Source organism: Aphanomyces invadans, assembly GCF_000520115.1.
Source record: "Aphanomyces invadans strain NJM9701 unplaced genomic scaffold supercont1.1, whole genome shotgun sequence".
Lineage (NCBI taxonomy): Eukaryota > Oomycota > Saprolegniomycetes > Saprolegniales > Verrucalvaceae > Aphanomyces > Aphanomyces invadans.
The window spans coordinates 2,356,915-2,379,750 of NW_008580146.1; the positions used below are offsets into that span (position 1 = coordinate 2,356,915).

The window sequence follows — 22,836 nt, forward strand, 5'->3', positions numbered from 1 at the left end:
TGTGCCATTATTCAGTGAATTATGAGTCTTTTACAACCAATCACAATTTGACTATGTCCGGATAAATCAGGTTATCTGGATGCAAGACCTCAATTCTGCATTTGACTGGACAAAGCCCACCATGGCGCCCCCGCCAAACCCTTTCGTGGAAGGCCCGCCGCTGAAGATTCGAAATGTGACTGTCCGTGGAAACAAGCGAACGAGGTACATGGTCATGCGAATGACGCCTGTCGAACTCAGCTTTTACGTGTGCTTGTAGCCCGACGTTGTTTGAAAACGAGCTCCAGGTCAAACAACGACGACTGTGGCGTTCGTTGTCGGTGCAAAACTGCTAACGTCGAGTGTAGAGAGCGTATGCAGCTACTACCTTCGGAGGCGTGATGGAGTCGCTGAATGCAGCTGCAGTGGTTCGTATCACCATCGTGGTCGCCATGGAAATCGTCATGTCGTTGATGGTGGTGTAGGAGCTGCGCGCGTTTGGCATTTTCGACTCGGTCGACATTTTCGTCGATAAATCCGCGGATGGTGCACATAACGAGACAGACGTCATTATTACGGTCAAGGAGTCCCGCATGCTGTCGTTGTATGCGGGAGTCGAGTCGTCGGGCGTCGAAGGCACCGCGGTGTGTGTTCCATGTCCTTCCCTGACACCTGCTTATCCATGCATGTTGCTCTAGAACACAAAACTGACTCTAACCAATCCACTGGGCCATGCGGAGCAAGTCGAATTAAGCGCCGCACATGGTCAATACGGCAGTGACGGTCAGAACTTTTCGTACCGCCGCCCAAAATTCCTCGGCCGACCTTGGTGGTTCACCGCCACCGCCGCGAACGAAGTGCAGGTACTGCAGTCACGTCTCGCGTTCCAGTTTCAAACACTCAACAGGTTCACGAGCGGTTCAGTTCCTTCCGGGAAAAGTTCCGTGGTGGGACAGTCTCCATCAGCGACTACAACGGCGTGCATGACGTAAAGCCTCTTCACAACAACGCTTTTCCATCTGCCGACTTGATGGCCCATCTGACCTCGTAGCTCGCGTTCAACTTGGGCTGGCGCGATATTGTGCCAGTGCGCAACAAGAAAATTCCCAACACGTACGCGGCATCTCCAAGGTAATACAGCGAAATCCACGCTCTCAGCGGGCATTCACTGTGGAGGATTCGCTCAGCATCATGGCGGAAGCCGTGCCTTCGACGAAGAGCAGTGTCAAGGTTCGTTTCGTCGCTCACACAAGAAAGCGATCGTGTGGCTCACGGTTTGCTTTCCTGTGGATGCGTCAATAGTACACGTTCAACGATGACCAACGAAACGACTCGACGCTGCCGACGTCCGGCCGCCTCCTTCGAGTCAGGTAGCCCTCAACTCACGATGCCGACCTCATCACATTCCTTGCAAAACAGTGCCGAAGTCGCGGGGCTCTGGGGGGACGTCCATTTTACCAAGGGCGAGGCGGAAATTCAACACAATTTTCCGATCGGTCCCATCGCATTTAACAACCCCATCTTCAACATCATGCTGTCGTCCCGTCTGGGCGCGGTGCATTCGTACGGTGCTGACAAAGACCGCCCAGCTCGCATCTCGGATCGGTTCTTCTTGGGCGGCCCGCTCTCGCTGCGTGGATTCAACCACAAGGTGCGTTGTGCCGCAGTGAATGGCATGAGCTGTGCCAATGTCTCGTCGATGTTGAGTTGCATGTGAACGATGTGCTGGTGTACTTTGGAGTCGGTTGATGGTCTCATTGCGATCTCCCTTTGCGCAGTGGATCTTCACGGCCAACGTAATAGATGTGTGTCGTTGTAGGGCGTGGGGCCACGTGCCAACCCGGACGACGGGGGGGTCGTGACAGGCGACTCGTTGGGCGGCGAAGTGTTTTACAGCGTCGGGGCAAGTTTGGGTTTCCCGTTTCCGCTTCCCCTCCTTGCGGTACACGATGATAAATCGGGTTGCAGTTCACCGCACGGTAGATGCTGGGCGTGCGCGGCCACGTGTTTGCGAATGCCGGGACCGTCATGGGCTGGAATCGTGTCCTGGACGAGAAGAACTGGATGAAAAACATCCTCGACGACACTCGCGCGGCAGCTGGCGTCGGCCTTGTTGTCGCGACTCGATTTGGCCGTCTCGAAGCAAACTACTCGTGGGTACTCAAGTCGTTGCAGGGGGTACGACGATCTCTCGATTCTCTTGAGATTACGCTCGCCTGACGAAAGCTAACGTGCAGGACCGTGTGAAACGAGCCCAGATCGGCCTCGGGATGCATTTCATTTAGAGTTTTACACATGACGCCGTAACAAGAAGCTGTTAGACGATGCATTTACAATAACTCAGAGCTGGAGCACTTACAACAGCCGCTCGTACTGAGATCGTCGGACAAAGCTCCTACGAGCATTCTGGGCCCACATCCCGACTGCGACCCCCGTGACCACAAGGGCCAGCGAGCTCCACGTCGATCGACCGGCTGCCGAATGGGCAGCAGGCGCCAATTCGGTCACGACTTCACCTGGCGGTGGATGAAACGTCGTGCCCGGCCAGTTGAAGAATTCTGTCTGGCGCAACCAGGCAGCGGGGTACCCTGGAGTCTTGGTATCTGCCTCGCCTTCGCCGGTCGTGATGTAGCCGTCGCTGAATTTGCTCACGAGGCGCCACGCGAGCGCCCACCACGCTTGAAACACTTGGTCTGCAAACGCATTGTTGGCAGCCTGGAGTGTCGCGATGGTGACATCTTTCTTCTGACGCCACGAGTGCTGATCGGCGACGGCACGCGCCTGCCACACGTTTGCTTCGGCGCGCACCTCTGCGTTGATTGCGTTGAATCGCAAGAGGCTCCAGTTGTTGACAAAGTCGAATACCCTACGACCGTCGATTTCTGCAATCCATCGAAGCAGAGCGCACCCACGGATCGTACCACCACGAAGACTCGGGATGGAACTCACTCTGCTTGCCCACGAGATACGAAGTCGGCACGGCCGTTTGGCGGCAGGAGAACGGTATGTACACCGTTCCATGGGGGGACCCTTGGCCATACCACGCAGTGCCTCCCAAGTGATCGGGCAGGTTCCCTACGCAACATGGTTGAGATTCAACTCGATTTTGACGCAAGCCCCCAGACAGGTTAGGTCCATGAGTGGCTGGGACGCGTTCATATCGAGTGGAGGATATCCGTGGCGTGAGATTGCTCACCGTTGGTTTGCAAGACAAAGCTAAACATGGTGCGGTACATTGATATCGACCGCTCCCACCCGCCATCGATGCCATACGTTGGGCCGTCGAACCTGTTCACGACAACCATTGTCAGTGGCCCGACCACCCAGAGCAAGATGGTCGCTGCATCCTGCCGCAGGAAGCGAGTAGCGTACCGCACTGGGTTTCCAAATGGCCCGGCTGCCAATCCTTTTGTCATGTCAAACGGCGTGCCTTCGTAATGGTCCTTGAGCAGAGTAAACAAGCTGTCGAGCGTGACGGGTTTGTCCGCCAGCACCGAGAATGGATACGTTGGCAAGGTCGACTCGCCCAGCGTCGCGTTCAGCTTGAGCGACGGGGCATACCAATCCAAGATGCGCCAAATGCGCCGTCCAACATAGAGCGGGCCAATAGCACCTACACGCCACGTGGAAAGTGAGGAGGTTGTGGGTTGGGCGAAGCAAGGGCAGCGGAGACCGTCCGGGGCGTGGTAGTTGTACGCCGCTGTGAAGTCAAACGGGCCCGCCGACGGGTCCCACCACCCCATCGACAACGCAAACGACTCGACGTTCGATGATGCCATGTAGTTTGCCGAGTCCGTCAAGTTGAGCTGGCGGATGATGAACCCGTTGGCCACCGCAGCGACGTGACCGGGAGGTACGCGCTGCGCAGCCCACACAGCGCTGGCATTCATCGGCCCTGTTCGCGGCGCATCAGTTCACGTCCATGTATGGTGTGTACGACCTGTCATCACGTGGAAAATCCAGGTTTCGCCGTATTTGTCCGAGATCGCCAACGCCTCCGCGGTGTCGCTGTATCCTGGCTCGTGCGGGGACCCGCTGTCTTCGCTGAAGAATCCATACTTGACTGCAGCGTCGCCCTGGCCATTGAATGGTTACCAGCGACACACTCGAAGTGGAAAGGTACCATCGTTGTGATGGCGCAACGGGCGCTGTCACACCGTTCCAGTGCAAGCTTGGTGAGTTCGGCAATGCCAAACAGGTTGTAGCCATACGGAACGTCGCTGGGCCACCCGACCTACATCCGCCAACACAACGTCATCACGAAATGCTACGGGATGCAAGTATTGTCGGCGTACTGTCTTGGCAGCACATGTACTTTCTGCAATGCTCAGTTGGACTTCGTTCATCATGCCGTAGTCTTGGTCGAAGTACGCATACGTGTGGGCGACTTGGGGAATGTACCCAAGGGGTTCAGATAAGGTTTCACCGGCTTTGGGTTCGTAGTGTGGCCCGCGTTGCCAGGTGGTGACACGAGGGTAGCCAGGTTTGAAAGAGTACACCGCGCGCTCCGTTCCGTTCTCGTAATCGGCGGCTGGCACATACACGAGGCGAAGGTCCGCTGCCCCCGAGCCAGCATCGTCAGTGTGAGCTGTCAGTGGCGTCTTGTCGGCGGACGCTTCCTTCGTCACAGCCACGATCGTGCAGGCGTGGACCACGGACAGAGCAGCGATGGCTCCTACGATGCCGCGGCTGTTGACCATGTCAGCAACTCGCAAAATATGGAACCTGTCGACGTTGAGTTGAAGGCGCCATCCACGGTAATAGATACTATTATATTTCAACGGAAATGAATTATTACAGTCTATATTCAATATAGTAATAGAATGGGATTGCTGAAGTAAAATACTATCTATTAGAGGGTATGTCAAATAGAGTCGCCAATGAGAATCCTTGCATCCATGTATTGTCACATGCATGTCAGCGCATTGATGCCGATCGCAACGTGATCGGCATCAAGTCCACCCATGTCGACTCGCTTGCAGCGCCGTCTTGCCCGAGCTACGTTCGCGTTGACAGAGGGTACGTGCTTGTACCGTGTGCCATGGTTGTCTTCGTGATGGTGCTCGAACGATTTGCATCCAGAAAAGTTGAGCAAAATAGCGATCGGAGAGGTGAAGCACGCTCTGCGGTCTCTGCCATCTCGAACTCATGCCTTCATCTTGCAGCGTCGGATGTCGATTGCCACCAGTAGCAGTACCATCAAGGGTTTGACAAAGTCTACCGTTTGACCACAGCGACATGGTTGACGTGAAAGAGTGTGGATACAGGATGGGTGAAGTTCGCACCTGCGTCTCGTTGTGCGCAAAGAAGTGTGGACGGTTTTCGTCCGTGTCTGGCGACACCATTCGAATGAATTGACCGCGGCAAGACATTGTGTGAGTTGTCGTGCGCATCACCGTCGAATTGTTTCGTTGACTGGACCGCCCTGGACTTTGCAGCATGTCGCAAGCAACGGACAAGCGCAGTCGAGTTTGACGCAGCGACGGCAGTCCGCCGACTCTAAATGAATGGCTAGGAAAGCAAGTCGAAGTGAACCAACTTGGCACTACTGTATGTCGGCACATTTCATCAGGTCCGAACAATCTCACGCATGTCAAATGTCCCAAATTGAACGTGCCCAAGATATTTTATCAGATATCGCAGGATATCTCCCGACAAAAATCACACCAAGTTGAGATTTCATGTATCAGAAATGAGATTGTATAATAGTATAAAGGTTTTCCTCGTGTCGTGGGACGAAGCGTGCCATTCCATCGAGCGCTCGCTCGTAGTCCAAGCCGACGCACAGCGCGAGGATAGTATACATAGTTCATAGTTCGTTAATGTACAATGGAGCAGCCCGCAAACATGAGTGTCTAGTCGGGGTGCCTGAGACGTCACGTTGTCAGCACTTGGAATCGACGAAAAACTCCATGAGAATCGCGACGTCTTCGCTGGACCACGTCGGGTAGTCTTCCTGGAAGTACAGATCCATGTCGTCCACCGACGCCACGTATGCTGTGTCCATCGTGATGTTTGCGAATGCGTCGTCGTCCATGCCGTTAGCGAGCAGAAGCGACGGTTGGTGGAACAGCCCATCGTGGTTCATTGCCGACATTGGACAGCCCGTAATTGCTTGCGCGGCCCGCGGCGACGTTGGTGTCCAAGAGGGCATGACACTGTCTCCATCCACGCACCCTTTGCGCCGCTTCGTGTCTGCTTTTCGCTGGTTGCGGTTGTGTCGGACGCGATGTTCTTCGCACAACGAGTGGATTTCCTCGCCGTTGTACTTGAGCGTGCGCTCGTTCGGGCACCGCCCCGACTTGTACTTGCACCGGCCGCGGTATCCGACGGGGGTCAACCGCACCGTTCCTGCTAATGTCGTTGTCATAGTCGCCGCTGTCGGTGGCACGTCCTTGGTCATGCGATGCATCTGGCTGTGGTAGCTGGCGTCAGAGAAATTTCCAAATGAGACCTTTGACGCGCAAGATTTCAATCACACTGGAAAACCGTCCACGTCGAGCATTGCAGCCATTGATTGGGGCGCCAGACGCCACGGTCGACGGGATTTTGTTCGATGAACTTTCCGGTGGGCCTGATTTTGGAACTTTTGAGCTGCAGACGAGAACACCTCGTCCTACCGCGGCACGGGCGTCGCTGTGGCGGCGACTTCGACAGACAATGTGGTCGTCACGCGCATCCTGTCGTCCTCAAACACGAACCCCCTTTCCCGCTCCGTCGCGACCCACCTCAGTCGTGTGTTGCTCACGACGTTTCATATCACGCAGGAAACCACCCGCATCTACGCTGCCATCCTGTTTAGGATCGTCAAATTTTCGCAGCCGCCGGAAACTCCCTCGGCAATGGTCGCGTGGCCATCATTTGACCTTTGCATGTGGTTCCAAGCAATCTCTTGGCGACGGGACACAACGTGTATCTTCAGTCAAGTCACGCTGTCTACAACGATATACGCGAGAAGGACATGAGTTTTCGAATGCATCTCGCCATGGTGGAGGGGGAGCTGCGTGAGGGTGGTGGATTGAATCAGGGGCGCGAACTGGCAGACGGAGAGAGCCGTGTCGCAGCGGCAAGCACCTGTGGTTCCAAGGATCTGCGTCAAGCTGTTGCGCCCCCTCCCCCAGGAGCAGCCAACATTGCGATTGTCGCACTCGTGTGTGCTCTGGCTGATTGGCTTGTCTGACATTGCACAGTCGTATCACGTTTGACAATGCACATGTTTCAAATGTCCATCATGTGCTTTGATTGCTGCTCTTTGGCAATCCATGCACGATGGACAAGCTCTTGCGCAGCGATGGCTTGGTCATCTCGGTGAAAGCTGGTGGTTTGGCTACAAATGGCGGCTGGCTTTGGAGTCGGCGATTCGGTGGCTTGTTGCCCAGAAGCAGCAACTCGTGAGCGCGCAGGGCGGTGGCCCTTGTCACCCGCCCACCAAACGCACGGACAGCCACCATTTTCTTGACTGGCGATGACGCGTGGATGCCTTCGCATGCGTGTGGGTGGGCGTGGCGGTGACAAGTCTTACACATCCTGTCGAATCGCTTCACGAGGCGCACGGGGGGTAAAAGTTGGACTGGGTCCGTCGGCTTGATCGTTGCGGCTGACACCGAGTATGGCTTTTTGGCTGGTGGGCGAATGGGAACTCGGCCGCTGGAGCGTCGACGGCGCTCCAACAGGTCCCGTTTGCGAGCGAGGTACCGTCGCATCCACCGCCCCAACGTCGTTGCAGCAGCTTGTTTTGCTTGACGCGACCGAGCCACCCACCGATGGACGACCGCTGCAAGGACATCCGTCGCATCGTTTCGTCGTGTCTGCATTGCCCACTTCCTTGCACAGCATTTCTGTCGTACGATCTCTAACAGTCGCCGAACGAAAAGGTCTCGGCGGGCGCGCCAAGCCCACACGTAGCGAACGATTCGCAACCCAGCTGCTTGACGTCGAAGCACACGCGCGTGATGGCGACGTATGTTGCGCTGGATGCAATGTGCAGCAGCGAGTCGTCGCTTGTTCAAACGCGCGAGGGCACAACGGAATCGACGTTGGATCGTTCGACAACTCGCCACCTGCATCCGCTGCCATCGCAACCGTGCTGCCACCTCCTTGGCCTTGCGCACGGCCAAGTGATTGGACCGCCAAACCTCCACAACAGCAGCTGCATTTCGCTGCCTGCATTTGTGTCGCCACCGGGTATACATCGCTTGGATGCATTTTGCAGCGGCCGTTCGTTGTCGAAGGTGCGCATGCATCCGGATGATAACCATGCGCTGGCGCGTCCACATTTGCAATCTCGTGGCAGCGATTCGTTGAGCTAGGATTTGGTGGTGGAGACGAACTTGGTTTTGAATGCGCCTCGCGGACTCGTGCTGGCGCAAGTGGTGGCGGCGCACGAGGAAGCCCCGCACTAGCGCTTGCGCCATCGTGGCGACCGACGACTCGAGCGCCATCCGTCGCAACCACGTTTCCTGCGCTCGTCGATATCGTGGCCACGACTCGCGTATCCACCTGGCGACATGGTGCTGTGCCACATTCCGCCGCAAGATGTCCACGCCATGCTGCCAGGCTGCTTCTCGTTGCAACTTGACGACGTAACGACGAAATCGACGAACAAACACATACCGCCCCACGCATCTCCCAACAACGTCCAGAGCATAGCGTTCAATCGCTTGACGTGCGACTCGGTCGGCCGCAAGTCGTGTTTGTTCCTGTCGAAGTCGCGCACGACGGCGCAATGCCCAACGCCGCGCGCGGAAAGTCCGCTGCACACGCGTGGTTGCCGTGCCGACACGAATGAGTTCGGCCGCGTCGTTGATTCGTTTGAGCTTTTGCTTGCTCTGTTGAAAGATCTGCGTCATGCCATGAGCAACATGCTAGCGGGGGGGAGGGCTGCGTTCGTACAGTGTCTTGCAGCCAGTCCAGATGAGGTCGCATGTCCACGTGAAGCGCGGCTTCGATTTGACGTTGCATGTCTGGCAGCGAGGAGTATTTTTCTTGGTCGAGAATTGCCGAAATGACGCCTCGGACGGCTTCTTGGATGTTGTTCGTCCATTCATTGTGTTTGGTAGTCTCTGCGTGCTGGCTCAAGATGGCCAGCACTTGGCCTTTTGGGAGCTGGGTGTCGGTCGGTCGTGGTTGATGACCGCCCAACGCCACGTTTCGTAGTGGTCGTCTGCCGGTGTCGAGGTTTCCGCCCGTCGCCATAAGACCTGGACCACGGTTCATGGTGACTTGTACGACGAGGAGATTTTCGTACGTGCAAAATCTTCGTCCGAGATGAGCCCCATCTCCAGCAATCGATTCATCTCTACATTCGTCCCAGTCACACTCTCTGCGTCGGGCAGTCGGCAGGACCACACCGTCCAAGACAAATTCAAGGCCATACTCGTGTCGTCGGCTCCTACGAATCGATCAGTGTATGTGGGATTTGCCGGCGCCGCCTACCACAGCTCGCGCAAGGCCAAGTTCTGCTCGAGGATATCCATCGGCCGCGACGGACACGGGGTGGTGTGGCGAGAATGGTCTCGTTGGAATAACGCTTGTCGCGTCTATTTCGAGCACGCTCGCACCGAATGAAACCGAGCCACCCCCTTGGACTATCTACACGATGAGCTCCGTGACGCCGGAGGGGAAGCTGTCGCGGCCACGAGCGCGCCGTCGAGTCAACGCAGTGACGTCGTTGCCGCGCCAAATGACCATGTTCTTGGACACATGCGGCCAAGTCGCACGTACGTCTTGCGTCCGGCGCGATGCCGTCACCATGCGGTCTGTGTGTAGTCCAGCAGCTCGCGAACCGCGATCAAGACATCGACATTTTTCACACGTTGGTGAAGAAGACGAAGATCATGATTCACCCAAACTCCAACTTTCGGCGGGCGTGGGACGTCTGGACCGCCGTGAACGTGATCGTTGTGTGTGTACTTGTACGCCCGGGCTCGTGGCGTCCGATGCGTCACTGGCATACGTAGATGCCACTCGAACTCGCGTTTGACCATTACATGGAGGCGCTGCCGTGGGTGGACCCGCTCGAGTGGTTTTTTGACGTGTACTTTATCGTCGGTGCGCGCACCCACGGCATGGCCCGCCCGTCGTCGTCATCGTGTTCCCGTTTATCGCGTAGACATGGTGCTGAGCTTCCGGACTGGGTTTGTGTGCAGTGGCGAGGTCGAGATGGACCCACAGGTTGTGTCGCGGCACTACATTCGGTCGTGGTTCGTTGTCGACCTCGTGTCGAATCTCCCGTTTCGATTCGTCTTGACGTCGGCGACGGCCAACCCGAAATCGATCAAGTTCCTCAAGCTTCAAAAGATCCCCAAGCTCCTCCGGTTCACGCGCCTCTTAAAGTACATGCGCCAATACGCCAAGTACTACCAATTTGTCTTGACCTTGTGCGTCATGGCCGTCAGCTTGCACTCGTTCTCGTACGCGATGCGCGGGATTCTCCACGTGTGTGTCCATGCGCGCGAATCGTAGGTGCATTTGGGTCTATGTGTACTTTTTGTGCGACCACGACATCCCTCCGACGGACCCGATGTGCGATCAAGCCACCCTGGACGTACTGCCGCCTCTCTCCATGCTGCCCGCTCCTTGTGACGTCCATCGTGTAGATCGGACCGATTTACCTCGAAGCGTTGACGAATGTCGTGCTGCTCTACATTGGGTCTGGCCAGCAGTCGACTTACCGCATCATCACGCCCGTGCTGGCCACGCCAGATGCACGAGCATCCGCGAGCAGCTACCTGTTGAGGTGCGCCGTCCCCCCACTTCATCCAGCCGTCGCGACCGTTTGCTGGCGACGTTTACCGAACGGACGTAGCTTGGGCATCATGATCCTCGGCATTTCGACCATGTCGGTCTTGTTTGGCAACATCCTATCGATTATCATCAGGTACAGTCCACTCGATGGGTGGGCGACGAACCAAGATGTGACTAGTTGGGACCAACAAAGTGCCAGTTTCCGCAACCGCATGGACGTCATCTCGGCCGAGATGCGGCACTACGACCTGCCCATGGACCTCCAGCGCCGCGTCCGTCGCAATTACGACTACTTATGGCTGAATGTTCGTTGCATTGGATGCTGTTTCGTGGGTCATGCCAGTGTTTCGTTGTCCAGTGCTTGATCTCGTGGCAGCACGTCACACCGGCGTTTGACATGGCTAGCAACGAGCGTACTCGGAGATGAGCATCCTGAATCAGCCAGGAATATCCCAGCCGACGCGAACCAACATTGCGCTGCACTTGTACCGGGACTTGATCGAGTCGGTGCCGTACTTCGCCGGAGAAGACTCCAAATTTCTTGGCCGCGTCTGCCTCGCGCTCAAGACAGCGGTGTACTTGCCGGATGGTAATCGACGTGTTGACGAATTGCCTCCATCACAACGTCCCCGGCAGACACGATCATCCAACAAGGCGACACAGGGCGTGAGATGTTTTTTGTCCGGCGGGGACTCGTCCATGTCGAAGTGCCCGGCGGTCCCCCCCACATCCAGTTGAAGGATGGAGACTTCTTTGGAGAAACTGCGCTGGTCGTGGACGTCCGCCGAACGAACACCGTTCGCGCCGTCACGATATGCGATCTGAACGTGCTCAGCAAGCATGTACGAGTCCTGAGGCACGAAAGGGGCGCGTCAGACCAATGCTGTAGGCATTTGACGACATCTTGGCGGAATTCCCCGACTTTTTCGAGAAGATCAAGCGCGTCGTGATCCAGCGCCAGCTCAACAACATGGTGCACAAACCTCCCGCTTCATGCAAAACGACCTCAGCATCGAGTGGATTTTTTCCTTGCAGCACATCAAGTCGCCCAAGGACAAAGCCATCATTGAGGCGGAGCTGACGGACGTCGTGAACGAGACTGCCAAGCGGCGCATCCACGACACGACGTCGCCGTACTGGCGAGTGCTCAACGCCAAGCGCGTTGGGAACAAGCTGAAAAACATTTCGGAAAGAGTTCGCCTCGCTCAAGAGCGCAACCCACGCTTGTCGACGGTGATCTACCGCCCACGGGGTCGTATGAGTCGACGCAGTGCCGTGCCGAGGCGACAAGTGTCCAAGCGGTCGATAGTTCGTCCTGATTCGATCCGTCGAATCCTTGAAGCTCTCGAAGTCCCACCTGAGGAACGGCGGGTCATCGTCGATGCGGTCGTGCGCCTTACCAACGGCATTCCCGACGACACAACGGCGCTAGAAGAAGGCGGCAGTAGCGCTGCCCCACAACCCGACATACCCATTGATGACAACATCAACCACACACAACATGAGACTATTCAACAGGTCCCTGGAGGACACGACGAACGAAGGCAAACCACGAAAGCTGCACATGCGGTCCTCGAAGCCCGGTCCGAGAGCGAGGATATGCCGTCGACGACGCAGGACGCCGACAACGATGGTCGATGCAGTGTTTCGCGTGCTATGACGAACCAACTCATGCTCGAACAACTGTCGAATCGGCTCGCTGTGGTGGAACAGTCGGCCAAGTGTCTGCCCAAGTTTCTGGAAACCTTCGACGATGCCATGGCGGGCGTCGCGCGCGACTTGAGGCTGCTGAAGGACCAGCACGGCACGACCCTTTTTAATGCACCTAAGGCTGAAAATTGATCGGACTGTGGTCATGAAGTTGACAGGTCGTAGTCCGAGTGTTGCGGACATGGCGTTTCGACAATGTAACCGAACATGACCGACGAAACTGGCGGCACATTAAACGCACCAATGGAGCATGCATCACCTGGAGGTCCTCGCCAGCAGCTCCCGCCGCTGCAGTACACTCCATCGGAACAGGGAATCCTTGACAGCTACCGCGGTGCGTCCGTCCACCGAGCGGGAAAAGTAAACTCGGCTGTGTCGCTTCCGTCCATGCAAGAAACACCGACACGCGACGACTGCGACACCCCTTCGCCGCCACACGAAAACACTACCGCATCAAGGGATACAGCTCCGTTCGCTGCGTCAAATCGCGTGCTCCCCGTGGGAGGCATGCCAACCCCGCCCCCTGCGGTAGATCATGCAACGCCGTGTCCCTTGGCAGCCACCGAGTCGGTCGGGAGGGCCCTGTTGAGGCGGGTCGTCGCGTTCGTGTGTACGTACAATGTGCCTTGCCACCGGACAGCGACCTCCCTTCGCTCCTAGTCTTGCAAGCATGCCACGAAAACATTGACATTTACCATGACGCAACGCTCTCGTTTGCGTGGATGATTCACCCAAACTCCAACTTTCGCAAGATTTGGGACACCACGATTGCGTTCATGGTGCTCTACGTGTGCTACGTCGTACGTCGTGCCGTGGCAGTGCCCCTCCACGACTGGATATGTAATGTGTAGACGCCGGTCTACTTGGCTTTCGATTTCCTCAAGTGGGACCTCTTGTCTCCCGTCGAGACGTTCCTGAACGTGTGCTTTGTCGCGGGTACCCCCGTCCACGATCGACGTCATGATCCGACGTGTGTGTGTGGTAGACATGATTCTGTCGTTCCGGACGGGTGTGTTTGCGTCGGGCGAAGTCCGCATGGACGCGAGATTCGTCGCCCAGCACTACCTCCGGTCGTGGTTCTTGATCGACCTCATCTCCAACATCCCATTCGACAAGGTGTTTTCCGACAGCTCCATGAACAAACAAAACTCGACCATGAAATTCGTCAAGCTCGAAAAGCTCCCCAAGCTCCTGCGCTTTGGCATTCTCCTCAAATACTTGCGCCAGTACGCCAAGTACTACAACTTGCTCTTGACGTCGTCTGCCATGGTGCTCTGCCTCCACTGCTTGACGTACGCCGCCACTGGACGCCCCCATTGCTTGACCACCCCGTGTCGTAGTTGTTTCTGGGTGTACGTCTTTAACGAGTGCGACACGATCGGGTGCCCCCCCGACGAAGTACGTACGAGAGCGTTGGGCGACCGATTACATCTCGCATGATCTTGCCTAGGCATTTGAACTGTACACACAAAGCTTTTACAACGTCCTGCTCTTGTTTTTGGGCATTGGCGAGGGATCTTCGTTCCAAGCGTCGCCGTACTTGAGCTCACCGTCGGTCACAGTCAAGCCGTCCATGTACGGGCTATGGTACGGCCCTCATCTTCCCTTTGGACGGCAGCGACCCATCCTTCTCACGGGGGCTACCCCAGCATCGCGATCGCCATTATGGGAGCCATGATGTGCTCCTTCATGTTTGGCAACATCCTGACCCTCATGATGAGGTGCACAGTCCGTTCGCGCGATCGAGAGCACATCTTGACATGCGTGTAGCTGGGACCAGCAAAGTTCGAGCTTTCGCAACCGCATGGACGTGATCTCGTCCGAAATGAAGCACTACAACTTACCTGGGGAGCTCCAGGTTTGTCCGATGCGCCGCCTTGGACAGTTGGATGCTCACCGACGTCGATCCCAGCATCGCGTGAAGCGCAATTACGATTACTTGTGGATTAACCAGCGGGCATATGCTGACATGACGCTGCTCAACCAACCTGGCCTGTCTAAGCCCCTGCGGACCACGATAGCACTTCACTTGTTCGACATGCCATGCAACCTAACGACGCCTCCAACCCCTCTCTGGCTCTTGTCTAGGTACAAAGACTTGCTCAACACAGTACCGATCTTTGCCGGATCCGACTCGAAGTTCCTTGGCAAAGTTTGCATGGCGCTCGACACAGCCGTGTACCTCCCTGGCGGTGCGCCATCTCGTGGAAGCGATCTTCCCGCTCAAGCATTCCCTCGTAGACATCATCATCCATAAGGACGACATTGGCCGCGAAATGTTTATCGTCCGAAAAGGCCAAGTCGAAGTCTTGACCGCCGAGAGCCCGACACCCCAGTCCACGTACCGACGTATGTCGCTATCGAGCAAGCACCTTTCGACCGTCCCAAACTCGCGCATCATCCTGCACGATGGCGACTTCTTTGGCGAAACTGCCCTCGTTGCTGAAGTTCGGCGAACCAACACCGTAGTCGCCATTACGATTTGCGACCTGAACGTGTTGAGCAAGCATGTATGTGTCCATGTTGTCTTCGCGGCTCCATCGTTGTGTTTTCTCGACTCTCAGTACGCCGCCGTCGTGCGGTCTAGGCTTTCAACGAGATCTTGGCCGAATATCCCGAGTTCGGCACCAAGATGCAGCAGTCCGTTGTGACTCGTCAGCTGGCCAACATGGTATGGCAGCACAGCCACACACGGTGCCGCGGTGTCTTGACAAGGCGTCGTCATAGAACATTCGGTCGCCCACGACGAAGAAGAAGGTCGAGAACCAACTCAACCACTTGGTCCAAAAGTCCATGATGCGCCGGCGCTTGAGCAATACGTGGAAGGGCGTATACAAGGCCAAGAAGATGGCAGATAAGCTCAAGAGCATTCAAGAAAGGGCCAAAAAGACGGACGAGACTGGGACGGGAGGCGACGGCACTGCGAGGCGGTCGACGCGAACGACGTTCATCGCCAACTTCTTGAGCAAAGTCCCGAGTAAGCGAGGGTTGCTGGAAATGCTACCTCGAAGCAGCGGCGGAAACCTCTTGACATCACGAAGCATGCGCCGTGAGTCCAACAAGAAGAGTTTGGAATCCAAAAACGACGATGTTGTGGGGGACGACGATGGCGCGGACGAGACTGCTGCAGCCATGGATGCTGACAACGCTGTGCCAAACGAAGTCGCAATAGCCCCACGCAAGCGCAAAATGGCCGCCGCGGCTGGTGATTTAGTCAGCCGACGGCTCAATGCGGCGGAGATCCAAGCCAAGTTTGTCCCGTTCGCGCTGCTGGAAATCAATACGATGGTGCTCGACATTAAGGAGGCGCTTGAAAAGGTCCAGCGGAAGCTCGCGGTGACAAATGTCGATAGCGACAGCGACGACGATGCCGTTCCTGCGCTCAAATCAGACGAACTGAACGAGCCCAAGATGGCAAATTACGATCTTGCCTACGCAACCACCGATGACGAGGCACTATTGAAAGGAGACATGACACCAGAAGATGCAGCTGCCCTGGAGCGTCTCGCGAAGATGCAGAAGGACCAAGATCAGCTCTTGGTGTCCACGGCAAACCACCCGCCCGTTGAATCTCCAAGTTCTGCTGCATCGATTTTAGACTCTCAACTACCCAGCGACGTGAAGGAGCCTGCGCCACCACCAAAGCCACATTCAAAAAAGCGGAAGAGTCGGAAAACAGAGCGGTAATGGAAATCGACATGTGTTGGAACTTTGTCTTAGACAGCAGGAGTTGGTTGGTACGACGAGAGCACCGATGTCAGGATCGCTTGGATGTCGGCGGTTTGAGTGTCGCGCGATTTTTTGCCCAAGTTGCCCAGCACGGTCTCGTTGAGCTGAGTTTTTCGACACGCAATGTCGAAGATGGACTTATCTACGGACTCTTCGGTAACCAATTTGTACACTGTCACGGGCTTGGTTTGGCCGATGCGGTGACACCGATCCATGGCTTGGGCATCGATAGTAGGGTTGAAATCTAAGTCATGGAGGATCACGGTATCGGCGGCGGTCAAGTTGATGCCCATGCCGCCAGCACGGGTACTGAGGAGGAAGCAAAAGATATTGGGGTCGTCGTTGTACTCGTCGATGAGAGACTGTCGCGATTCGATGTCTGTGCTTCCGTCCAAGCGAGTGTACCGATGGTTCGTGTGAATCAAGAAAGTTTCGAGCAAATCGAGCATCTTCGTCCACTGCGAAAAGATCAGCACACGATGCTTCTCGGCCTTGAGCTTGGGTAGCAGCTCGCGCAGCAGGTCAAACTTGCCAGAGTCAAGCAATTTATCGGACGGCAATTGAAGTGCCAGCATTTCAGGAATATGCGCGTACTCAAGACACAGTTGATGCAACTCAAAGTCAGAGTAACCTTCGATCTCATTCTTCACCATGTCCAAGGAGCACTCAGTGCCAAATTCGCCATTTCGGTACAGATGCCGTGCAAAGACTTCCATCACGGTCGGCGATTCGTAGTGCTGTCTCAAAAGCACTGGGTGATTGGCGGCTTTCCGAAGCAGCGTAAACACGTTGCTGTCGGACGTTGGATCGTTTTTACCCTTGCCAGGCACAATGGTTGATGGCGCACGACCCATGAGGAGCTTCATTTCTCGGGACGGTTTGGTTCTCTGTGTGGTACTGTCCGACGCACTAGAGACACCTTTCTTGGCCTCTTTTCGCAGCAGCGTTGTTTCGATAACTTTGTTGTACACCGCCAGTTGATGGGCATTCATCTTGACGTTCTGGACAACTTCAGTCTTCGGGACCATTTGTGCCAACACGAGCTTCTTTAAACGGCGCAGGATGAACGGAGCAAGAATTCGTCGAATCTTCGAGCATGACGTTTTTTCTTCACCACCAAAGAATTCCAGTAGCTCATCGGATCCATGGTTAAATATCGTTGGCATGAGAAAGCTCAGCAGTGCCAGCAATTCGCTTAAGTTGTTTTGGATCGGTGTTCCGCTCAATACGAGTCGGTTACGGGTCTTCAAGGCCGATATTCGCTTGAACCGCGACGTGTTGGAGTTCTTGATCGTGTGTCCTTCATCCAAAACCAAGTACCCGTAGCTGAAACTGCGCAGAAACTTGCGATCCTCCGACGCACTGTCGCGCTCAAAGTACGTGTATGTGGTCAGGAGAATATCAAATGTGCCGGGTTGTAGCTCGTCCATGATCAAGTTTCGTTCGTCAATGGAACCGTGGAATGTACGCACACGCAACGTCGGTGCGAACCGCTCGATCTCTCGCTTCCAGTTGCTCAGAACGGATGAAGGCACAATGACCAGATGGGGTTGTTTCATCTGGGAGCACACCATCGCGAGGAATGCAATTGTTTGCACGGTTTTCCCGAGGCCCATTTCGTCGGCAAGTACTGCCGACACCTTATGTTGGTAAAGCAAGTAGAGCCAATTGATGCCAACAACTTGGTATGGCTGCAGCACCAGCGACGGATTCAGGCCGGGAATATCTTTCTGAGTCAGCATTCGTTCGTCGTCTTTGATTGCCGTGAGAGCAACTTCCTCGTCGGTGTTCGACTGGCCCCATTTCGCAATTGACAGACGCAACGTGCTCGAAATTGCTTCACACGATTGCAGCATGCCAGCAACTTCGTCTTGTTTCGACCGCTTGGTATTGCTGCGCTTGTCGTAGCTGTCTCCATCATCTGAGTCGTCGTCGTCATCGTCGTCGTCATCTTGTTCAAACACAGGCACTTGGCGGTTGGCACGTTCATTGCGTGCAATTGCAGCCTTGGACTGCGTGGCTTTTTTTTTCGGACGCATCTTCTGCTCCATCCAGTCGTCGTTGGTAGCATTTACTGATTTTTTCGTTGTGATCCACCCATTCGACTGTACACTCGTGTTCTCGCGATTGAATTGATTCATCCATGCATATGGATTTGGCTTTGTTCGGACTGACGTTTCCTTCAGCAAGTACACGTCGTCCTCTTCGTCGATCGACTCAACGCCACCTTGACTAGATTGAGGCTCGTCATCCAATACGACGATGTTGCTGCGACCGGACTTGAGTCGCTTTCGTGGAGCGATGTCTTCGTCACTGGAATCGTCGAGGAGATTCACTGTCTTGTTTGTCGTGTTCAAACCTTTGCTGCCACCTCCGTCGCTGCTCGTTACATCATCTTCCGCCAAGTCAATGGATTCGATTTTGCCAACAGCTTGTACTACACGGTATTGTGGTTTCGGTGGGTCAACTAAGTCGTTGTCATGTTAACATGAGAAGAGAACGAAGGAAGGCACACCTTTGAGCACTGGCGCTAAGACATTCTTGGAGGTAGTGACCAGGGCTTTAGGGGGGTCGACAAGTGGTTTAACGGTGGCAGAGGAAGCAAGTGTGGAAGTTGATGCCAATACATCAATCACTTGATATTTGACGAGCGTGCCGTTCGCGAAAAAGACATCCATGAGCAAAAGCTCAGTCGTCATGCCGGGCTTGATGACTTTTTGTTGAGCGTTGCCTGTAGCAGACTTGCGTGTGACAATGATACTGCTTTGTCCGCGACATCGCAGCGAAATCTTGTCGTCGGGAAGTCTCCGCACCACAGCACGGCCGCCACATACAGGGTACTGCATCAACACGTCAAGGTTATACACTCATCGACACGCAGCGTGCATTGCTCATCCACACACCTCTGCATTCTGCAAAGGCACGACTTTATTGCCCATGAGTTCCTTGATCGCCAACGACATATTCCTCTGCCCGCCCTTTCTTCGACTCCCGCCAAACCTATAAATGCAGTGGTGAAATCGCAATACCTTAGTTTAGGCTTCGCCTATCTACCAAATTAGGCAAAATAGTGCTTCAGCCAATCAGAGAAAAGGAAAACGAAACTCGCGATGATGATTGGATTATACCACCTCATCTGCCTTCTTCCTCTGCTCGACAACCGGAATTGGCATGTCAACGCTGGAAAACGCACTTGCTGAGGGTCACGACGCGTTGATCAAGCTGCAGCACCTGACACTCCGCGATGGACCCGCGAAACCTACGTCCACGAACGACCCCACAATGCTCCGAGAGTATACGGAGTCCCTGGAACGGAAACTCGCCGAGTTGCTACTGGAAAAGGAACGCAACATTGAGGTGTGCAAAGCTAGCGCCGAGTGCACGTTTGCCAAGAACTACGCAGGACGAGTGCTGGTCGCGATATTCGACCACGCCATGGGCGCAAAAGTGGATGGGCTTAAGACTTGGTGGGAGACTGGCAACATTCAAACGCGCAGTGGGCCGGGACATTGGCGATTGGACCCACGCGCACTTCGCGACAAAAGAGGGCAAGTTCTTCCAATGCACGCAATACGTCAATGGTATATTCTCTAGGTTTAACTTGCTGCATGTGACCATGGAACGAAATTTGGCCAAAGAAAGTGCGAAAGTTGCGCAGATCGATTTGCTCGTGGACACGATGAGGTTCGATGTAAACTCGACTGACCTGGTACACAGTGCCAATGTGCCGCCATCTCTGACTTTGGGCTAGGTTGGGCGAACTAGTTTGCATCATGCTGCAATGAACGGCTACGAAGAGGTGTGTTGTCGGCGATAAATCGCCGTTGGTGCCTCATGCATTTCGCGTAGTTGGTCATACGCTTGCTCGCAAAGAACTCCAATCCACTTGTGCAAGACCACGCTGGCATGACGGCTCTCGGCATAGTCCAACAAATTGCCGGTGCTTCCGAACGTATCATTCAAGCACTTCTCGAGGCCGAAAAGACACACAAACAAGGTACAATTCTTTCACTCTTCCATGGCCTTGTCTCCGAAACGAACGTCCTTAGACTCGGTTGTCCCCTCTGCATCGTTGAAGAAATCGGTACGGCTGAATTCAAGTTACCTCTAAATCGATTCTGTTCGGTTTAGGATGCGTTGGTGTCGGTGTACTTCATCCTGCGCCTCGAACCATACATCTCGTCAAGCGAATTCCGACGCTATGTTGACTGCGCCACCCAACTTCGCGATACCATTCAAGCTTGTACGTGCTGCGTTGATGCATTCCACGATCATGTTGTACCCGTTAATGCAGATCCGTCCACCTCAAATGTCCCCTTTGACGCAATTCTCCGGAAGAATCGCATGATGGAAATACTGGAAAATGACCTCGATACGTCTGCCATGACGACAGAGGACTTCGAGCAACATATAGCGATTGAAGCAAGCCGATTTTCCATCTATTCTCCCGTAGACCAAGTCACGTATGCCAAAGGCAGCTGGGTGAACTTCCTCCAACGCATTCTCTTGACGCGACAGGTAAACGATCTCTCCTGGAGTTTTTTTTTGCATTTGACACGGCGGAATAGAAGAGGTCATACGGGAATTCACCCGACAGACACACGTGGTACTATGCTGCGCTTTTTCAAGCTCAAGTCCAGCCACTTCCTGGCCATGTCGACGTACAAAAAGGCCACCCAACTATCACGAGTTCGTCGTCGTTTGCAGCGTGCTTGCCGCTGGAGAGTCCCGTTTTAATCCAAGGGCGACACTACTGGATCACTGCACACATGGACTCCACCGCAACACTGGGTACGCTTGGAAAGTTGCACGTTGCATTGGGCTTCATGGTAGAGTGACGACTGTTAGATCGGCCGTTTGAAGGAGCCACCGGGCTGTCTGTCCAGGTGTATTCAACAGAGTCGGCCGTGTTTTCTCCCTACGTGGGTGTTTTGGAATTGTATGAACGGGTGCCTGGTAACAAGTATGACAAGGCGGACCCGAAAGATGTATGGACAATGCTCTTCCACGCCACATTGTAATGGCGTCGTTAGGAAATGGTGCAGCAGTACCAGCGCATCGCACCAGATCACGTGTACGAAGTCGGCGTACAGATTGGCCCGACTGCTACACGAAAGTCAGCGTCCGATTTTGTGAAGGCTTGGAGAGATGAATGCAAACAGCTCTTTCAGCAGCGACAGTACGAATGAAGTCTTCGCGCACCAACGGCATTCAGCACACACGTAGGTGCATATCTGGTGCCGCTGTCTGTGCCCACTCGTGTCCCCAAAAGTTGGGCGCTTACATGGTAAGCATACAACGTGTTTTTCCTCTGAATCGGGATGAATGGAGTCTGCAGTGTCGAGATTCCATGGAAAAAATCGGTGTCACACTGGCACAAACGACGTTTGGCCGATCGACGTACGCAAAGGTAATGCTCCCAGTTGTCAAGTGCTCACCAACATCGACGACGTTGGCGTAGACGTTGACGCCACGAGCGATCTTGCAGGGTAGTCAAGACATGTATAAAGGAACAAGGGGTGACAAGTGGCCGGGGTGCCAACGGACTCTTGCGCCATCGCATTAGCATGGGACACACGTATGGCGCGGTGACGTCCATGGCTAGCAACCAAGTTCAATCTTTACGACAGTGCACAAGAGTTGCTGAGATTATTCGTGTTCGCGGCCACGGATTCGCCGCGCTAATTGAATGTCCTTCACCATAAGTGTTACGCGCTTTGCATGAATAGAGCACAACGTCCTACGAGTTTGTTGGTGGGGTGTGATCAGTGGTTGTATGAGCATGATACAGAATAACTCACGCGTCTTCGAATATTCTAACCAAGTGCGCTTCGGCGGCTTCCTGCAGCGCTAGAAGCGCCGACGATTGCCATCGGAATTGATGGCCCGAAAAGTTCATTTGAATCTCGCGAACAAGCCGTGCAAATGGGAGCTTGCGCATGAGCAAGTCTGTCGACTTTTGGAAACGCCGAATCTCCAGCAGCGCCTTGTCACCGGGTCGGTATCGCCGTTTCGCAGCAGCCACAACCGGTGTGCCTGATATAGTCGATCCGGCGCTAGACTGGCGCCTCGCAGATGAAGAAGCGCCTGTAGCAATTTGTCTCGGCTTGGGCGCAGGTTGCTTGACTCTTCCTTTGCCCTTCCCCGCTGGCGATGGACTACTCATTGTCGACTGCGCGGCGGGGCGGCTGGGAATCGATTGGCAAATTCAAAAGAAGCACCCAAAGCAACCAGTCAATACTTTCAATATGTTATTTTCAGTTCAAATTGCAGAAATACAATATTTAAATATATTTAGGTAGATTTGGGCTAGTTGTGTATCTATTTGGATCCATTCATACTATGGTATATACATTCCAACAATTTTTTAATACAATACTAGTATTCAACTGGAAAAATCAAAGATGTTGTGCAGTTGTAGAAGTATCACACAAAGGAATATAATCACATTTGAGTGGCAACTCAAGCACACCAGCCAAGCCTGATTGCGCTCCCTTCCAACAATATCTGCGTTAGAGTCGAGGGGTGCATTCTGGAGCCCACAACGCGTCACGATCATTGCCCAGACCGGAAGATGTTCACATTTCATCCTCTCTTGAAATGGCCAAATCCTTCCATTTTGATTGCCACAGGAAAAATGGATAAATGGTTCATTTAACAAACCTTTGTTGA

The 22,836-nt window shown here is 54.6% G+C and overlaps 9 protein-coding genes across 14 annotated transcripts; 4 read left to right on the plus strand and 5 right to left on the minus strand.

Annotated features, from left to right (window-relative positions):
• The first annotated feature begins 105 nt into the window (after positions 1-105).
• Positions 106-2,294, plus strand: H310_00714 (hypothetical protein). Its single transcript, XM_008863587.1, has 13 exons — positions 106-204; positions 260-287; positions 348-407; positions 465-623; positions 678-842; positions 887-967; positions 1,031-1,110; positions 1,167-1,209; positions 1,282-1,349; positions 1,399-1,630; positions 1,799-1,921; positions 1,963-2,157; positions 2,217-2,294. Exons 1-13 carry the CDS (start codon positions 122-124, stop codon positions 2,262-2,264), a joined length of 1,365 nt encoding a protein of 454 aa, XP_008861809.1. The 5' UTR covers positions 106-121; the 3' UTR covers positions 2,265-2,294.
• Positions 2,140-4,685, minus strand: H310_00715 (hypothetical protein). Of its 3 annotated transcripts, none has more exons than XM_008863590.1 (8): positions 4,275-4,685; positions 4,103-4,213; positions 3,920-4,055; positions 3,653-3,874; positions 3,352-3,592; positions 3,176-3,267; positions 2,929-3,054; positions 2,140-2,861 (listed from the first exon to the last, which is right to left on the minus strand). In XM_008863590.1, exons 1-8 carry the CDS (start codon positions 4,677-4,679, stop codon positions 2,335-2,337), a joined length of 1,860 nt encoding a protein of 619 aa, XP_008861812.1. In that variant the 5' UTR covers positions 4,680-4,685; the 3' UTR covers positions 2,140-2,334. The 3 variants fall into 3 exon arrangements, with proteins under 3 accessions (XP_008861812.1, XP_008861811.1, XP_008861810.1); XM_008863589.1 differs by having other exon boundaries at positions 2,140-2,845; positions 2,901-3,054; XM_008863588.1 differs by having other exon boundaries at positions 2,140-2,845; positions 2,901-3,054; positions 3,352-3,874.
• A 981-nt stretch (positions 4,686-5,666) lies between these two features.
• H310_00716 (hypothetical protein) lies at positions 5,667-6,391 on the minus strand (the record flags this gene model as incomplete). The annotated part of the gene is made up of 1 exon (XM_008863591.1): positions 5,667-6,391. One exon carries the CDS (start codon positions 6,389-6,391, stop codon positions 5,864-5,866), a length of 528 nt encoding a protein of 175 aa, XP_008861813.1. The 3' UTR covers positions 5,667-5,863.
• A 696-nt stretch (positions 6,392-7,087) lies between these two features.
• H310_00717 lies at positions 7,088-9,499 on the minus strand. 2 transcript variants are annotated; one of them, XM_008863592.1, is made up of 5 exons: positions 9,415-9,499; positions 9,330-9,370; positions 9,227-9,277; positions 8,872-9,179; positions 7,088-8,819 (listed from the first exon to the last, which is right to left on the minus strand). In XM_008863592.1, exons 1-5 carry the CDS (start codon positions 9,453-9,455, stop codon positions 7,209-7,211), a joined length of 2,052 nt encoding a protein of 683 aa, XP_008861814.1. In that variant the 5' UTR covers positions 9,456-9,499; the 3' UTR covers positions 7,088-7,208. The 2 variants fall into 2 exon arrangements, with proteins under 2 accessions (XP_008861814.1, XP_008861815.1); XM_008863593.1 differs by having other exon boundaries at positions 9,227-9,370.
• Positions 9,500-9,552: 53 nt separating this feature from the next.
• Positions 9,553-12,591, plus strand: H310_00718 (hypothetical protein). The gene is made up of 11 exons (XM_008863594.1): positions 9,553-9,698; positions 9,748-9,893; positions 9,939-10,391; positions 10,444-10,525; positions 10,578-10,717; positions 10,787-10,858; positions 10,904-11,030; positions 11,131-11,314; positions 11,362-11,567; positions 11,615-11,698; positions 11,761-12,591. Exons 3-11 carry the CDS (start codon positions 10,093-10,095, stop codon positions 12,565-12,567), a joined length of 2,001 nt encoding a protein of 666 aa, XP_008861816.1. The 5' UTR covers positions 9,553-9,698; positions 9,748-9,893; positions 9,939-10,092; the 3' UTR covers positions 12,568-12,591.
• A 69-nt stretch (positions 12,592-12,660) lies between these two features.
• H310_00719 lies at positions 12,661-18,113 on the plus strand. Of its 2 annotated transcripts, XM_008863596.1 has the most exons (13): positions 12,661-13,045; positions 13,096-13,235; positions 13,287-13,371; positions 13,421-13,727; positions 13,776-13,833; positions 13,886-14,022; positions 14,085-14,156; positions 14,206-14,293; positions 14,348-14,466; positions 14,524-14,627; positions 14,677-14,945; positions 15,023-15,106; positions 15,163-18,113. In XM_008863596.1, the coding sequence occupies exons 1-13, from the start codon at positions 12,679-12,681 to the stop codon at positions 16,120-16,122; spliced, it is 2,790 nt and encodes a 929-aa protein (XP_008861818.1). In that variant the 5' UTR covers positions 12,661-12,678; the 3' UTR covers positions 16,123-18,113. The 2 variants fall into 2 exon arrangements, with proteins under 2 accessions (XP_008861818.1, XP_008861817.1); XM_008863595.1 differs by having other exon boundaries at positions 14,348-14,627.
• Positions 16,112-19,160, minus strand: H310_00720 (hypothetical protein). Its single transcript, XM_008863597.1, has 3 exons — positions 19,068-19,160; positions 18,680-19,004; positions 16,112-18,631 (listed from the first exon to the last, which is right to left on the minus strand). Exons 1-3 carry the CDS (start codon positions 19,125-19,127, stop codon positions 16,152-16,154), a joined length of 2,865 nt encoding a protein of 954 aa, XP_008861819.1. The 5' UTR covers positions 19,128-19,160; the 3' UTR covers positions 16,112-16,151.
• A 156-nt stretch (positions 19,161-19,316) lies between these two features.
• On the plus strand, positions 19,317-21,905 carry H310_00721. Of its 2 annotated transcripts, XM_008863599.1 has the most exons (13): positions 19,317-19,712; positions 19,759-19,873; positions 19,916-19,963; positions 20,014-20,161; positions 20,214-20,248; positions 20,296-20,407; positions 20,459-20,682; positions 20,733-20,955; positions 21,013-21,152; positions 21,198-21,343; positions 21,391-21,451; positions 21,503-21,574; positions 21,626-21,905. In XM_008863599.1, the coding sequence occupies exons 1-13, from the start codon at positions 19,336-19,338 to the stop codon at positions 21,728-21,730; spliced, it is 1,806 nt and encodes a 601-aa protein (XP_008861821.1). In that variant the 5' UTR covers positions 19,317-19,335; the 3' UTR covers positions 21,731-21,905. The 2 variants fall into 2 exon arrangements, with proteins under 2 accessions (XP_008861821.1, XP_008861820.1); XM_008863598.1 differs by having other exon boundaries at positions 20,296-20,682.
• On the minus strand, positions 21,575-22,395 carry H310_00722 (hypothetical protein). Its single transcript, XM_008863600.1, has 2 exons — positions 21,966-22,395; positions 21,575-21,904 (listed from the first exon to the last, which is right to left on the minus strand). The coding sequence occupies exons 1-2, from the start codon at positions 22,328-22,330 to the stop codon at positions 21,814-21,816; spliced, it is 456 nt and encodes a 151-aa protein (XP_008861822.1). The 5' UTR covers positions 22,331-22,395; the 3' UTR covers positions 21,575-21,813.
• Between the last annotated feature and the right edge of the window lie 441 nt (positions 22,396-22,836).